Source organism: Staurois parvus, unplaced genomic scaffold (assembly GCF_062004578.1).
Source record: "Staurois parvus isolate SC_StPar_1 unplaced genomic scaffold, SC_StPar_1.0 ptg000118l, whole genome shotgun sequence".
Classification (NCBI taxonomy): domain Eukaryota; kingdom Metazoa; phylum Chordata; class Amphibia; order Anura; family Ranidae; genus Staurois; species Staurois parvus.
This window is the reverse complement of record NW_028317914.1, coordinates 6,770,430-6,787,355: the sequence shown is the minus strand read 5'-3', so window position 1 is coordinate 6,787,355 and position 16,926 is coordinate 6,770,430. Positions and strand designations below refer to the sequence as shown.

Sequence of the window (16,926 nt, the reverse complement as noted above, 5' to 3'; positions counted from 1 at the left end):
TTTTGGCATTTTGTCCTTTTGTAGAGCTTCTTGCTACAGATTTGTCATAGCTAGTCACCTGCGCCATGTCTCCTCTTCTGGATTAGTGAAGATGAGATGGTTCCTTCTATAGCTCTTCTTGTTGCTCACTATTGCATATCTGAAATGGGAATTTCTATTTCCAGTTAGCCCCACCTATCTGCGTTTTGGACAGGTCTTCTCTTATTGGAACAAAGCCATTCCTAGAACACTTTGATATGATTTCCAAATGAACACATTCTTCTTGCTCACAATAGCGAAGTGTCTGGGATCCAACCCACATGCACACGCCCACAGTGACTAGCTAACGAGACGTGCCGTCCGGCCGTGACTTGGGGTCCGCAGACTGGTCTGCTGGGCCACCACACACACACCGATCTCCATATAGCAGATCTGCTACCTTACAACCTGCGTGCAATCTGCCAACATGCAGTGCAATTGCATACAGATAGGCAATGAACTTGACTGAGCATATAAAGACACTGCAATACAATAAAATCTCTCCGGAGATATGAGCCCGAGCTTAAGTACCAAGAAGTCACTTATTCATTTTATGATTTAATATCCCGAAAGTGGGCAGTGCATAAAATATGTACAAAGTATAAAGAGTTACAAATAATACAGAAAATACAAAAAGTCACACAATTGGCTATTGACTATAAAATAAAAGTGAATAAAAACAGAAATAAAACTTACCAAGCGTTATCCTGCGACTGGAGCAAGTCAGAGAAAGTCCGCGATTCGCCAGTCAATAGAACCGGCTCTGTACGAATCACACTGTCCATATCTCAGGTCCTCAATTTATGGGAATATGGATGTAGGCTGGACATTAGCCCTTGGCCAATCAACTCTGGGGGGTGTTCCTGTTCCAGCACACAGGACATTCTGGGTACTGAAATGCCCATAGTCGATTTGGACCAGGAACGGTTTGAATCACCAAGTCAGGGATTGAATTTCACCAGCGCATCAGTCCGTTCGCGACAGTACCAATCACTGTTCAGCTGTCGCAATCAGGCGCCATATAACTGTTTTCTTCGTTTCTCTGGGATTCTACATAGGCTACAAATACAGTTTTACATGCAGATGTAGCCTGCAGTGTGTCCAATCAGAAGGAAGTATTTTCATCTCTCTGAAACTAATATTTTAGCTCTTATGAGAGATTAAATATATTCCTTTGATCTGCTGATATACGTCAGAGCTCCTAGACACATCGGAGCCCTCTCTTGGTCTCCCGATGCCTCTGAAGCCGGAATGTCTAGAGTTCTTCTTAGATTTCTAGAAGGCGACAAAGTCTGACTATGTAGGTGACAAGTCTTATTGGCATCTAGGTGTCACCTCCAGCCTAGAGGATGCTCTGTCCTTTCAGGTGCCAAATGGTGACCATATGTCTGACTGAATCCTGAACCCATCTTATTATTAACATGGAATGAAGCTAAATCTACAATGTCATATTTCTACAGATCACATCTCAGCTACTCAAATCTTACATTTATGTCACACTAAGCATTAGACATTAGCATTACTTTTGCTACCAGGCAAACCTAACAATATTTTAGTATTTAACATTTAGTTCTTCTTAAATGTGCCCAATGAAATGCCAGAATTTAATATCACTGATATTTTCTAAGATTCTTCATATTTGCAGCACTTTTAAACAGCTGATTCATGCATGAATACGCTACATACCTCTGGTTTCTGAGGGAATACAGGTTATAATTGGAGCTGCTAGACTGCATCCAATGTTGGGACCAGATGACCTTTCTGAAATCATCTTTAATACAACTAGACCCATCATCCACTTGTTACCTGTACAGTCTTATTCCAAGTTTTTGACCTTGTACCCAATCAGTAGATACTGATCAGTCAAGCAGTAGATAATCCAGTTCCAGTTAAAACCATAGTGATAGAAATGACAGCTCTGTACTGCCCTTTTTGAACAACTTTTTGTTTCATGGATTATATTGCTACATTATGTTGAATGTAGACCTAGCTGATGTCTAAAAAATAGTTAAAAGAGCATATGTGCTTCTTTGTGACATATTTCCCTAATAAACCAAGCATACCCAGCTTATTTTGTACCATTGTTCAGCAACATACTTTCCTGATAATAGTTTAATGCACAAATATATTTGGTGAAATGGCAAGAGTTGGACTGGTCATCACTTTTATATTCTGGGGAAAACAAAAAGAGCTTTGGTCCATTTTTTTAAATATTATTTTAACGTTTTTATAGGGTTAATTTTTATATATTTTTTTGAATTTATAAAAAAGATTATTATGCATTTAAAACTGGAACATTTAAAAAACGACCTTTACAGTGGGGCTTCCCAGCATGGAAAGGGTTAAATACCCATAATTTTTTTTTTTTTTTTTTTGTCTAGGGCATTAAAAAGCAGGCTCCCTTCTCTCCATGTGAACCATCCCCTGAAGCCGCTTCTCTTTGATGCTCTGCCTGTCAGTTGCACCCTGACATCATCACATGCAATGCAGGACCATTAGTCCTGCATAGTAATTGAAGATGCCAAGATCCACTCACACATCTGGAACATCAGGGCAAAGCAGAGAGCACAGGCTACAGGGGTAGTGAGAGCCAGGTTAAGTAAAAATGCTGTTTATTGTTGGCTTAGACAAAAATGAGCAATTTATTATTATTATTATACAGTATTTATAAAGCGCCAACAGTTCGCTCAGCGCTGTACATTACAAAGGGAGACAGAACATGCGACAGTACAATAACAATACAATGTGATACACGAGGGGTTAGAGGGTCCTGCTCCTTCGAGCTTACAATCTAGGAGGGAGGGGATAGTGGTACAGGAGGAGATAGCGAGATAGCTGTAGGGGATGGGGTGGTAGGAGGAGTGGAGGAGGTCGGCAATTAGCAGGGGGTGGGGTAGGCTTCCCTGAAGAGGTGGGTTTTCAGGGTGCGCCTAAAGGAGAGGAGAGTAGGTGATAGTCTGATGGTATGGGGTAGGGAGTTCCAAAGGATGAGTGACACCCTGGAGAAATCCTGGAAGCGTGCATGGGAGGAGGAGACCAGGGAACTAGAGAGAAGGAGGTCTTGTGAGGAGCGGAGTGTGCGTGTTGGGTGGTACTTGGATATTAGGTCGGTGATGTAATTTGGGGCAGTATGATGGACAGCTTTGAATGTCAGTGTTAGGATCTTGAATTTGATCCTCTGTGCAATCGGAAGCCAGTAGAGGGATTGGCAGAGGGGGGTGGCGGAAACAGAGCGGTTGGTAAGGTGAATGAGTCTGGCTGCCGTATTCAGGATCGACTGAAGCGGGGATAGCCTGTGGCAAGGCAGGCCAGTGAGGAGGGAGTTGCAGTAGTCCAGTCGTGATATGTTGAGGGAGTGGATGTGCTGTTTAGTGGTTTCTGGGATTAGGAATGTGCGGATTTTGGCGATGTTGCAGAGGTGGAGTCTGTATGAGTTTGTTAGTGATTGGACTTGGGGCTGGAAGGATAGGTTGGGGTCCAGAATGACACCAAGTACTCTGGCCTGCGGGGCGGCCTGATAGTGGCATTGTTGGACGTGATGGAGAAGTCAATGGGGGGTGGTGTGTGGGCTGGGGGGAAGACTAGGAGCTCAGTTTTGGAGAGGTTCAGTTTAAGGAAGTGGAGCGACATCCAATCTGATATGTCGTTTAGTAGGTTTGTGATTTGGGCGGAGACTGAGGGGGTGAGGCGAGGGGTTGAGAGATAGATTTGTGTGTCGTCGGCATAGAGATGGTAGTTGAAGCCGTGAGAGTGTATGAGCTGGCCAAGGGAGGAGGTGTAGATGGAGAGGAGAAGGGGCCCGAAGGACGGAGCCTTGAGGGACCCCAACAGAGAGGAGGAGTAAGGGGGAGGTGGTAGCATTATAGGTAACGCTGAAGGAGCGTTGTGATACTTAGAGATTCTGCTCTCTCCTGGCTCTCGTCCTGAGGCCGAGGGAGTGTAGTTTGTTGAGGAGGAGAGAGTGGTCGACTGTGTCGAAGGCCGCAGAGAGGTCGAGGAGTAGGAGCACTCAATAGTGGCCATTAGCTTTGGCGGTTAGAAGGTCCTTGGAGAGTTTGACTAAGGCAGCTTTGGGGGAGTGTAGGGAACGGAAGCCGGACTGTAGGGGATCGAGGAGGTTGTTGTCGTTGAGGTGAGAGCTTTATTTAGTCTTGTAGGGGGAAAGGGGCTTGAGCAAAGGGTCTCTAGTAAGACTCAGCACTAGCTCTGTGCTTGCTGCACTTTATTATCAATGTGACAGTGGCTATAAGACTGGCTGTACTGAATTGTAGGTATTTAACCAAGTAAACCAAATACGTGTATGTACAGTACTTCAGATGTAAAATTGGAATTGTAACAAAACCAGTTTATTTTAATGTATGTACGTTATGCAAGTCTTTAGAACCCCTTCTAAATCTGTAAACTTCCTAAGGGGTCACTGATCTGCTAGCCCAGTTTCCTCCCATAATCTACTCTTGTAGCAGAAATTAATTTAAGATAGCAGGCTTGTTTGGGTGCATATACTACTTCTTTACAGTGCTATAAAAGTTAGAATAGTTTAAATTATTTCTACACAGGGAAGACTTTTGCATTCCACTTGTCAACTTGCTAAGATCTTGTCACGTCACTTTGGCACAATGCCCACTGTAATGCAACAATTCTGCATCCTTCTCTTCTGGCCTGCCTTATAAAGTGGATGATGTATGTGTATATAACATAATTCTACTGCTATGGCAGCTGAGTTTTGTTATTATAGTGTTCTCTAGTAAATTAACACCTCTATTACCTTTTTTTTTTTTTGTTCCAGCAGAAGCACAGCAGTGGTAGTGGCAGTGGTGGAAAGAAAGAGGTCATTGAACTAACGGATGACAACTTTGATCGACAAGTGTTGAACAGTGATGATGTTTGGTTTGTTGAGTTCTTTGCTCCATGGTGTGGACATTGTAAAAAGTAAGTGGTTTGTTTGTTTTTTTTAACTTCAGTACCTATAGTGTTTATGTTGTAAACATCATGTAGTTATTTTGTAGATATATATAATGGTCAGAACTTAAAACTTGTTAATCAGCTCTCTTCATCCAGCGTTGTGGATTGGTGCAGTGTACTGCTGACATGTCAGACTGCTATATGGTCCGAGCCACTCTCACAGAGAGCAATAATAATTGCATGCATGCGCAGATTTGCAACTGGTGCTGGGTGAAACAAGCACTCTATGCTTTACTGGGCAGTTGAAACCATTACAACAATTTTACAAATTTCTTCCCCGTTTTTCAGTTTGTCTTAATTTGGGCTTGAAATATTGCATACAGATATATTATGTAGTCCTACAGTGGAGCTGTCTTTTTTTATTTATTTTTTTTTTCACAAGATCTACAGTTGCACTTAACCCAAGTGTAAAAAGCCCAATGTTTGCAGGGATCAATAGCTCGAAAGTCGAACGAGTCACCACAGGAATGATTCCTTACTTATCAGAGGGCTCAATTCAAAGGTTCAGTCAATTAGGGCAGCCTGAAAGGGAGATATTCTGCTGTGTTGTCTCTTTGGCTAACCCACAGTGCTCAATGACAGTGTGGACTGAGGAATATGCAGTGCCAGCTATTATATTCAGACAGCTGCTGCACTCAAAGCTACATAAATACTCGGAACAGCGACTGCATCTGATGGGATGCTTTTTGAAATGAGAACTTTCCACCCAGCTCAATTGATTTTTAAATCATGCTTTGTCAAACTGAGTGATGCTGACAAGGCCACAGATCTCAACTGATTCAGCAGGAATTGGCCAAAATTCGAGCTATGGCTAGCTTTAGACTTGAATTGCAAAACGGAACAGAACACAAGCCATCGAGTAGAGTAGCCTAATAAGAAGGTATCTTGTAGAAAAATGGTCAAGAAATCTGATTTCTGATCTTCATCAGAAGAAGCCACTCAAATGCTTAAGAATGTGACAAGTGGCTTTGATCCCAAGCAGAATTTTCCCCAAGAGAGCTAGGTGTTTCAACCTGCCTGCAAAGCTGGAGATTAATTCTCCTTAGATCCCCTTTTGGACAGGGTGTAATGGAGTAGTTTTACCATCTAAGCTAAAGCCTCTCAAAGTCTGGTGCCAGTCTTGCATGTTGAGACTTAGCGCTTTTTGGGCTCTTGCACGCAGTTGTATATTTGGGCACGTGGCAGACTAAATACGTCTGTTGTTGTGGCACCATGGAGCCAGATCTGCAGCACAATTTTGCCCTTCGACATGCATTACAAAATACACTGTGCTCAGCTATAAGTGCATAACTGCCGATACTCGGACATGTGCAATAGCCCCTAAATATGTGTTATAACTGTGTGGAATTGGTTATCTAAAGCCACTTGTCACATTTTAGTTTTTACAGTTAATGTATAATGTAGCTCAAGGCCTATAGGTAAAATTGGCTGAATTGCTGACCTAGAACAGTGAGCTGTAGAATACTGCCTATGGCCCTGTTATGGAAAAAATTATAGTGTGCATTACAGAAGGATGACGAAAATCTTTTTCTGTAGTTTTTTTTGTGGATTTGTTGATTGTATGTCTTAAAATGCCTAACAACGTGTTCTCAGTTTCTGATTATTAAACTAAACACCCATAATATTGAGGCTGATTTACTATAGAACTCCAGAATATTCACTTAATTGAATGAAGAGTCACTTCAGTTATCCAATCAAATTACACCAGTCCATCCAGTTCAATCTGAGTTAGTTTTTTTGTTTTGTTTTGTCACTACCATTTAAAATTACAGTTTACTTTATCTGCATGTTTGTTCAAAGTTAATACAGCTATGATTAATTGAGTGAATATTCTCAACTCATTTACTAAAACCATGTCAATGTGTTGTCTGTGCACTGCTAAACTTATTGAGAGTCAGAACATAACAGATGTGTATGTAGACACTGTGCTGCCCAGGCACACCTGAGTGATGATGACTTTTCATAAAAGCTCCACTCACAGTGCCATTTAAAAAGGAATACTAGAATGTGCTGTTGGATGCAAAGTATTTTCTACTTCATATACAGAGCTTCATTTCAACAGTAAATGTAACCAAACGAGATTACAGAGATAACTTCATGCTTCCTAAACTATGGAGCCTTTTGGACGACTTGTAGCATTCCCTAGACTCCTTACCCCAATGTTTTTCTTTTGTTTTGTTTGAATTTTTTTTGTTTGTTTTTTTGCTGAATTTAGTCAGATGTGTACAGTGGTGTATAGGGTTGGTAAACCGAATAAGGAATAGGTCTTATTTTTTTCATTTCGAGGTTTGGTGCTATCCCCTCAAATGCAATCACTGCACCAAGTTTGCCATTGTAATAAATGCAGTGACTTGCTGTTTTTGTCCACCGCCACAATTAATGGTCATGCAATAGTGGTTCAGGCCTGCCCCCAACACTGGTGACCAGAACATGTCAGAGCCTACCCCCAGCACTGTCTTCACATCTCTGCCACACAAGGTGCTGATCAGGCCTGTGCCTTCAATTCATACTGGAAAAAATGCCATTGTAGGTCCAGTTCACTTCTGGTTTGTTCACTTTGTTGCCATTCAAGCCCTGATGAATGTTGCAATTAGACCCCCGAAATGCATTGGATACTTCTTGAATTATACCTCTGACCTTTAATGGAATAAAGTTGTATCTGACCTCTTAGCAGTGCTGTGGCGCTTCAATTTCAACTCTTCTTACATTATACTCCCAGCAATGATGGTCAGAATATGTCAGAGTCTGCTCCCAGCACTGAAGACCAGGACATGTTGCCTGTCCCCACCCTCACTACTGATGGCCAGAATATGTCAGAGCCTGCCCCCAGCACTGATGACCAGGACATGATGCCTGTCCCCACCCTCACTAATGATGGCCAGAATATGTCAGAGCCTGCCCCCAGCAGTGATGACCAGGACACGTTGCCTATCCCCACCCTGACTACTGATGGCCAGAACATGTTGCCTGTCCCCACCCTTTACACTGATGGCCAGAACATGTTGCTGGTCCCCACTCTCTCCACCAACGGCCAGGACGTGTTTTCGGTGCCCCCCCACACTGATGGCCAGGGCATGTTGGTAGTGCCTGCCTCCTTACATCTGGCCAGAACCTATGTCCTGTAGCATGCTCCTACCACTGAAGGTCAGGACATATTGTTTTTGCCCAATCCTACACCACTGATGGCTAGGACATGATACCTGTTACCTGCCTTTCCACCACTGATGGCCGGGACATGTCGAGGCAGATAATTAAGTGTGGCTTTCCCCACACAAAGGTTACTTGTTTTACTGAAACAACATTGATGTTTGTCATGTGGTCATTATAGTGGGATTCTTTATAAGATATTTTAAATTAAAAAATGCATTGCCATGTTTAAAGAAACCTTATCTTTTCAATTACATTCCAGCTTGGAACCAGAATGGGCAGCTGCTGCCACGGAGGTTGCTGAACAAACCAAAGGGAAAGTTAAACTGGGTGCTGTTGATGCCACCGTCCACCAGGGTCTTGCTAGTCGATATGGAGTAAGTATTGCGCAAAATAAGCAATCTAGTTTTATTGTTAACTATTTGTTAATCTATGATCATGTTCGATAATCTGTGGGCTACCAGTTAGCATGAAAAACCTGTCCGCTATTTCAGATTTTAAAAGTCTGTCTCAAGGGGACACATAACTGACAGATGTTCTATCACTTACTTTGCTGTGAATGATATCCATCTTTGTGGGAGAGATTTCAGCTAATTGCTGTCCTGCAGACCACACAGGATGTTAGGGTATCTCCCCACCAGGTACACAACAGTAAAGCAAACAAACCTGAATATTGTGAAGACTCCTCCACTCTACCCAAAATTAAAAAATTATTGTTTGATCCAGAGTCGGTGAAAAGTGCACAAAAATTACCCTGCATCTTTCAGCAATGCAGATAACGGATACTTCTTTTTTGCCCTTGTAGATCCGAGGCTTCCCTACAATAAAAATCTTCAATAAAGGCGAGGAACCTATTGACTATGATGGAGGACGAACAAAGGCCGATATTGTTGCCCGAGCTCTTGACTTATTCTCTGAGAACGCCCCGCCACCGGAGATCTTTGAGGTAAGTGTGTAATTTTTTATATGCTTTTTTTTGTTTTTGTCTCCAGTTAACTACCATAGCTTACGTATTGACTGAAAGTTTGACATTTTTAGTGTTAGAAATGTTACACATTATTTTTTGGTTTTGGGTGTCTCAATCAGCAGCAATGCTTACTTGGTGTTTTTCAGATCCTGAATGAGGACATTGTAAAGAAGACATGTGAGGACCACCAGCTGTGTATCATCGCTGTATTGCCTCATATCCTCGACACAGGTAACTCCATAACATTCACTCTCTTCTATTCATAGCTCCGTAGGGCTCCTAATAAAACAGAGTAAGAAGTCAGTGACTGAAAGAAAATCTAGTTCACCTGAAATAGGGGTTGAGCCATCCATAACTGTTTACAGTTTTTAAAGTTGTCTGGTAGCCTAATCCATCTGACAATTTCTTATATCTCTTGAGGACCTCATTGGTGAGATTTCTGTGATGCAGTTCTGAAGTCACACACTAGCTGTGGTTGTAATGAAGGGTTCCAACTTTACCTGTTCAAATACTTTTTTCATATTGCACAGAAAAAGACATAAGGCACTGGAATGTAGAAAGGGGGGGAACCATGGCAGGGAAACCTCTCTGTTGGAATATCTAAGACACATAAAGCCAGAAAATGACTTGGCCACTACATGGCCAAGTCATTAATCTGTAGTCTGTAATCTATTAACATTTCTGTCTTTCCTTTTATGTCTGTGGCCCTACTAATGTATCAGCTATACTCCACCTATTCTAGATTATAACCCACCTAGAGGTCTTGGTTTTCTCAGTTCACCTTCCTGCACTCTTGATTTTATCCATATTTAAAGGATTAGTTCACTTTTCGTAACATGTTACAACCATATTCAGGGTGTAACATGTTAAGTTCAGACCAGCCCCCACTCCCCCCAATCCCCGCTTTGACAGCTAGCGGGGGATCTTCTCCCCCTTCACTAGCTGTCAAATTTTTAAAACACCTTCCCATGTGGGGCTCCGCCCACATGGCCGCGTCACTCATGCACAGTCATTTGTGAATGAGAGCCTATAAATCTTGACAGCCTTAGCGGCTATCAGCTTGTAGTCCTCAATGAACTGATGTGGTAGTTAATTCATTCTTCCTGTCAGTATAACTGCTTGCCCATACATCCCGTTTTGGCAAGCAAATATTCTGACAGGGCTGCAGGAGACCTGCATGACATCAGCGATCTGCTGATTGCTGGTGCAATGCTTTCCAGGCTCCTACAGACAAAAAAATTCACTTTTTTTTTTTTTTTTTTTTTGCCTGCAAAAAAAAATGTGCATTTATTATTTTTTTTGCAAATGTGAACTTATCCTTTAAGCAAATAACACCCTTTCTACAATAGGCTGACATAGTCTCTACATGGCAAATGTGTACCACCTGGGCTTCATGTATAAAGCGCTGCCTGTATTATGACATAACCGCCAACTAGTGTAGGTTTTTACACCTTTTTGATGTTTAGGTTCGATTTATAATTGAGTGCTGTAGAAAAGAAAAGGGCAATGACCCTTTGATACATGAAGATCCGTATGAATATTACTTGGTGAAACTCTACTGTGCTGTAACCATATCAGTCTTATTTGAAAGCAATGTCCTGTTAGCTTGAGTGGGGGCTGAGTGACTTGTATAAAAATGTTATGGTCATGGATAACGCATCACTTGTAGGAATTGATAGAGACCGCATAATTAGTGTAGACATAGGGACCACATGATTTGTATGAAATGGTGTGGTTATGGATAGCACATAATTTGTATGAATTGATAGACATTATTATTATTATACAGGATTTATATGGCACCAACAGTTTGCACGGCGCTTTACAATATAAGGGAGACAATACAATTACAATACATTTCAGTACAGAAGGAATAGGAGGGCCCTGCTCCTGAAGCTTACAATCTAAAGGAAGGGGGAGGTGATACAAAAGGTGATGGCTGCGGGGAATGATCTGGGGGAGGTGATTCAAGTACAGTTCTTAGGTGGAGGTGGAGTAGGTTTCCCTGAAGAAGTGAGTTTTCAAAGATCGCCTAGAGGCAGACAGGGTGGGGGCTGACCGGACATGCTGTGGTAGGGAGTTCCAGAGGATAGAGAGGCTCTGGAGAAGTCCTGGAGGCGAGCGTGGGAGGATGAGGGAGCTAGAGAGGAGGATATCATGGGAGGAGCGGAGTGGGCGATTTGGGCGCTATCTGTGTATGAGGTTGGTGATGTAGCTAGGGGCAGTGTTGTGGATGGTTTTGTAAGCTGACATTGGTGGGGTCATTTATTTGGGACTCGCATTACAGCATTTTGCAAATTAGATGTGGTGACTGGGATTTGATTTGTCCATGCTCATATGATACATCATTACAAAAGTGGATCACACAATAAGTGGCTGTCAACGAATGTTTTTTTGTTGTTCTTTCTGTTTTTTGAAGGGGATCTATCTTCCTTTAACTGAATCTTGATCTTCTTGCAGGTGCTGCAGGAAGAAACTCCTATTTGGAAGTCATGCTCAAGCTCGCAGACAAGTACAAGAAGAAGATGTGGGGGTAAGAAGATGGCCTGGCTTGTTCTCATTACCAGTAAATGTTATAATGGGTATAATCTTATGAGATTGTTCCTCCTTCGTTCAGATTTGTTCATCTTGTAACACCCTCTAGTCATTGTTGGTACATGTGCATGCTATTCCAATAAGAAGTAAAGCTGCGTGTCTCACTGTATTTGGCTTAAAGCAGACTTTTCTGAGGAAAATGATGTTCTATTAGTAGTATGTTTAAAGAAATACATGTAGCCAATGTTATATGGTGGGCAGTTATTAGCTGAGGTATAAACGTAGTTTCTTACCTTATTTCTTTTTCCAGATGGCTTTGGGCAGAGGCTGGGGCCCAGCTGGATATGGAGACCGCTCTGGGTATTGGTGGATTTGGTTATCCAGCCATGGCTGCTGTCAATGCTCGAAAAATGAAGTTTGCACTGTTGAAAGGTTCTTTCAGTGAGCAGGGCATTAATGAATTCTTAAGGTAAGGATTTGGTCTTGACCTTCCCTTTTTTCTAGTTTTTTCGGTACTGGTTTCTGATTAAATCTACTGCAAAAAGCTTTCTAAGAGTTGTCCTATAAGCCGTCTAAATTGCTATGCAGAATATTAATAATATAGATCTGTTATCCAATGGGAATGTTGACCACTTCTAACATTTTAATTGATACGCCCTTTTTTTCAGGGAGCTTTCATTTGGACGGGGTTCTACAGCACCTGTAGGTGGAGGTGCACTCCCCAAGGTCAATAAAGTTGAGGCTTGGGATGGCAAGGATGGAGAGGTAAGATGGCAAATTAGTGCAATTACTCCATGTAGCACATACCTATAAATAATGCTTACATCTAAGCAGACCTGTTACCTCTTTCCAAGACTTTTACATTAACATTAGGTCAGATCAGAGACATCCTTTACCTTGATATGTGTTATAATGAATGTGTGTTGCTGCTGTAAAGTCCTTCCTGTAGACACTGTTCACAAAGACATTATTATCTACAAAGAAATTAGTGGCCTATTTGCCAAATGTGGTGATCTACCGGTGTGCCTGCCTGAACAGTCATATTCAGCATTCAATAAAAACTGAATAGATGGTTATACACATTGTTGTGTCTTAACTTCTTAGCGCCCACAATCTGTCCATTGATGTTTCTTAGCACGATGTCCCATAGTGAACATATGTTAATAGGCACCTTCCCATCTGAGAGCCACCAGCCAACATAACTGTCAGCTATCACAGTGATCGCATGCAGACTGGAGGCTTCATTGACAAAACAAGCCTGCAGCCTGATGGTTGCAATGTGCATCTGTTTTAATACTGTAATTTTCATTTACAATTACAATCAAAAGAAATGAAAATAGATTTGATGAAATGTTTCTGCATTTGCTGGCCTGTATAAAATTAACATTTGATAACAAGAGTGAAATGGCTTATCCTAGGTAAAACCTGCACAGCTCAGTCCTTTCTTGAACTGGGAGCCATATTCTCTGGTTTCAGTCACAGGTCCACCCTAGTGAAAATTGGTAGCAGGTCCATTCAGATGACTGTGAACAAACAGACTGCTTAGTGGCTGCTGTTGCTCATAGTAAAGACACTTTACATTCCTGCATACAGCAGTCTTATAAAGACATCCAATATTCATTTCAAGTGGGAAACACTTTTTTCAATCATTTATAAATATTTGTATATACAGGGATGTTGAATCCCTATCGCCCAGGACATGGTAGCAAGAAGGATTTTTTTTTTTTTTTTTACACATTTAGCCCTGCTGCAGGCAAGCAGCAGGGTTTAGAGCCGCCCTCTGAGGGCTGTCCCCATCGACTATCTGGTGCTTCCGCTGGCTGATAATAGAGGCAGCAGTGGCGGAACCCGCTGCAGAGCATGCCAGGGACAGATCAGTACCTCCTCCCCCAGCAGAGATCAGCCAGCTCTCCAGTGTCCTACTCATCCCTAACCCCGAGGTGAAGCCTTCTCGCAGTGATTGAACGGGACTCGAGGAGGGAATGTGGCTGGCCTCAGAGGTGATCACTCCTTGCCACAGGTGTGCTGTTGTGAGAGAAGGCTGCAGGACTGGTATGTGTGCTGTGCAGCAGCTACTGAGTGGGGAGATAGTGATTAGGAAGCACATGCTAATACTTTTATTGCTAGAAGATAGTGAGTGGACATGGTTAACCCTTCCAAAAAATGGCCACTGCCCCAGTTTATAACTGGCCTTCACAGCAAGGAGCACATGGAAGGGCGACTCGTGTCAAACAACAAAAAGAGAATTCCCAGCTCTAACTTGGCCGCCAGCCCGCAAACAAACTGAATTAACCTGTCTTAACAGTATGCATTAAAAACAGGGGTTTAGTTAGCACACATTTGTAAATACATGCATAAGCTACAGAGCCTTGTCATGGCACCTCCGTATTCTGTAGTTCCTAACTCTCCAATTTTAGGAGCCCCCATAGGAGAGGAACATGTATTTAATGGATAGACCTTAATGGTTAACCCTTTCATTGCTGGCAGATGAGATCCCAGTAGGAAGTGCATGATTAACCCTTTCAGATCTTTGTTGGAAGTGTATGGTTAACCGTTTAATTGCTGGCAGATCCCTGGTGGAAATATGCATTTCCATTACGGATCGTTTAGCAGTGAAATGGTTAATCATACGCTTCCAGCACAGATCTGAAAGGCTTAATCATGCGTTTCCAAGAGCAATAAAGGGTTAATCATGTCCAGTCACCAGGGATCGTCTAGCATTTAAACTTTCATTGCTAGAAGATCCCTGGTGACTGCACACGATTAAGCAAGTGGCGGAACTACCAGGGTCCCAAAGGTCACACTTGCGCCCGGTCTCTGGTGTTCCACCACCATGGGAGGGACCCACTGCGGGACCATAATAGAGGGCTTTGGGATCAGTAGGAACGGTCCCAAGACCGATGGAAAGGGCCCCAGGGGCCCTTCCTGATTTCTTGCAGGGGCCTCTAGCTACACCTCTGAGAGGCAGACAAAGACCGGAACTGCTCTGTCCACCTCTATGATATAGGAAACAGGAAGCGGTGACCATACATCACTTCCAGTTTCCACAAGGCCAGTTTTAAAAATGGAAAGCATTTAATCTCACGATCTTGGTGTAATCAAATGCTTTTTAAGCATTTTCAGCAGAGGAGGGACATTGGTCTTATTGACCCCAGATATCTCCATAAAGAGTACCCATCGGTGCCTATTGCTGTCACAAGGGATGTTTTTATTCCTTGTGACGGCAATAAAAGCGATAAAAAAAAAAATTAAAACCACTGTGTAAAAAAAAAATAGCATTTTTAAAGCATCCCTGTCTCACAAAGGTGAACGTGTGTGTCAGTCCCACATATGGGAACGTCAGATCATGGACAGTAATTCTAATTCCTCTGCAAGTCTAAAGTGGTAACCTGTGATGGCTCTTGGATAGTAGACTGGATAGTAAAATTTACGTCGTTTGTTGCCGCTGCATGGGCGGGCACATTTTTAAAGCTTGACATGTTTGATATTTATTTACTCAGCCTAACATCCTCTTTACCAGAAAAGTGGTATATATATTGTGGTTTTTTTACATTCAAATTGAAGTTTGTTTTTTTTTTAAATTGCGTTTTGAAAAACAGCTGCGCAAATACTGTGTGAAGTAAAAAATTGCAACACCCGCTAGTTTATTCTCTAGGGCCTCTACAAATATATAGTGATTGGGGGTTCTAAGAAATGGTTTAAGTCACCATAAAGCCCCTTTCATTTTTAAACGCACATCTGCCAAATGAACAGCAGCCTTTCATATTTTACATCCTGCAAAAAAATGATTTTTATTTTATCAGGACAAGTAGATTGAGACCCTGATTTATTCCTTGGACAAGTTTTTTTGTTTTTTTTTTTTTTTTTTTTTTAATTTCCACACCCCTGATATAGCAAACACTCTTTGGCACTGCAGTGAGCAGGTAAATATGTAGCCATTAATGTGCACCAGCAAAACCAGAAGTAAAAGTTAACAGTCCTTATCTGCAGGTTTATTTCAGATCAGTGACCCATTGTATTGAGGGTCAACTTGGCAGCATTTGTTTCTCATGGATCATGTTTCCCTTAGGGGCTGGTACATGCTAGCCCACATGATAAAATGCAACAATTTACAATGCAGGCAGCTGTTGGTGTGAGGTCTAGCTGTGAGTGGTGTGATGTGCATTTCATAGTGCATTGTTCTGCACTGCACCGCACCACACATCGCACCAGTGTTATTGTGTGAATGGGGAACATAGAAAACCAGTGTTTTCTATGTGCACTTGCTATTACTGGCATTTATCCAGTGTGGAAAAATGCCAGTCACTGCACATAGTGTGAACAAGTAGTATATGATGAGGCATTAGATGAAGTCCCCTGAACAAATGACTTTTTTAGGAAATTGCTAAAAGTTTCAGAGCATCGGTTCAACATCCGAAAACTTCTTGAGTAAAATAGGATATGGTTGTTGTTTTTTTCTAATATGCAGTTCCTTCATGATTAACTTATACTGATCTTCAATTTGATTTGTTTTATTAGCTACCAATGGAGGATGATATTGATCTCAGCGATATAGATCTGGATGAATTTGACAAGGATGAACTGTGAAGTGACACACAAACCTCCCTGTTGTATTGTTACACCATACCTCTTCTTGGAGGAACTTTTAACTGCTGGTGGTCATCTGTTCATCCAGAACACTGGCGGACTCTGGTGATGGCCTCTTATTTTAATCCGAGACCTACTTGTGCACTTGAAGAGAAGGCCTTCAGTGATACCAATGGACAGTTCCTTTCGGGAGAATACTGAAAAATTCTATGAATTGTTGTAACAGCGAGTTTCATTGTATGCGATTTAGGTTTTGCAGAAAACTGATGTTTTTTTTGTGTGGGTGGGCTTCTTTTAGGGGTATGTTGAAGGAAATAATGGTAATGCCATTTTGGACTTGGGGGGCATTTAAAAAACGCCTGTCTCCTAAATATTTCCTCAGTTGATGCTGCAATTGTTATTTTGTTTAACATATTTTATGTTTTCGGTATTTTCATCAGCAAATTGATCCGCTTGATTTAATTTCCGAATAAAATATTTTTTGACAAACTGATGGCTAATTGTTATAAAAGTGCACCCATCATATCAATTAGTCATTTTGGAGGGTGAAAGACTGAATATGTGAGTACATCCTGTTATATAATTCCTAATGCCTCTGCCCAGCACATGATTCCATAATTCACCACAGGAGATTTGTTTGTGAACACGAAGTGGATTAAAGTTCCTTTGATGTCAGTCATGTGATTGGCTGCAATCTCAAGGTGTAGACT

At 41.9% G+C, this 16,926-nt stretch overlaps 1 protein-coding gene across 2 annotated transcripts in view; it reads left to right on the top strand.

Annotated features, from left to right (window-relative positions):
* PDIA6 (protein disulfide isomerase family A member 6) overlaps window positions 1-16,705 on the top strand; it is a 51,423-nt gene extending 34,718 nt beyond the window's left edge. Inside the window, exons 6-13 of one of the 2 annotated variants that reach the window (XM_089672045.1) lie at window positions 4,808-4,947; window positions 8,390-8,504; window positions 8,933-9,073; window positions 9,241-9,325; window positions 11,555-11,627; window positions 11,940-12,098; window positions 12,298-12,394; window positions 16,148-16,705. In XM_089672045.1, coding sequence (XP_089528171.1) covers window positions 4,808-4,947; window positions 8,390-8,504; window positions 8,933-9,073; window positions 9,241-9,325; window positions 11,555-11,627; window positions 11,940-12,098; window positions 12,298-12,394; window positions 16,148-16,216 — 879 coding nt within the window. In that variant the 3' untranslated portion in view covers window positions 16,217-16,705. Of the gene's footprint in view, window positions 1-4,804; window positions 4,948-8,389; window positions 8,505-8,932; window positions 9,074-9,240; window positions 9,326-11,554; window positions 11,628-11,939; window positions 12,099-12,297; window positions 12,395-16,147 lie in introns of both variants that reach the window. The other variant, XM_089672044.1, reaches the window with a different exon arrangement.
* The last annotated feature ends 221 nt before the right edge of the window (window positions 16,706-16,926 follow it).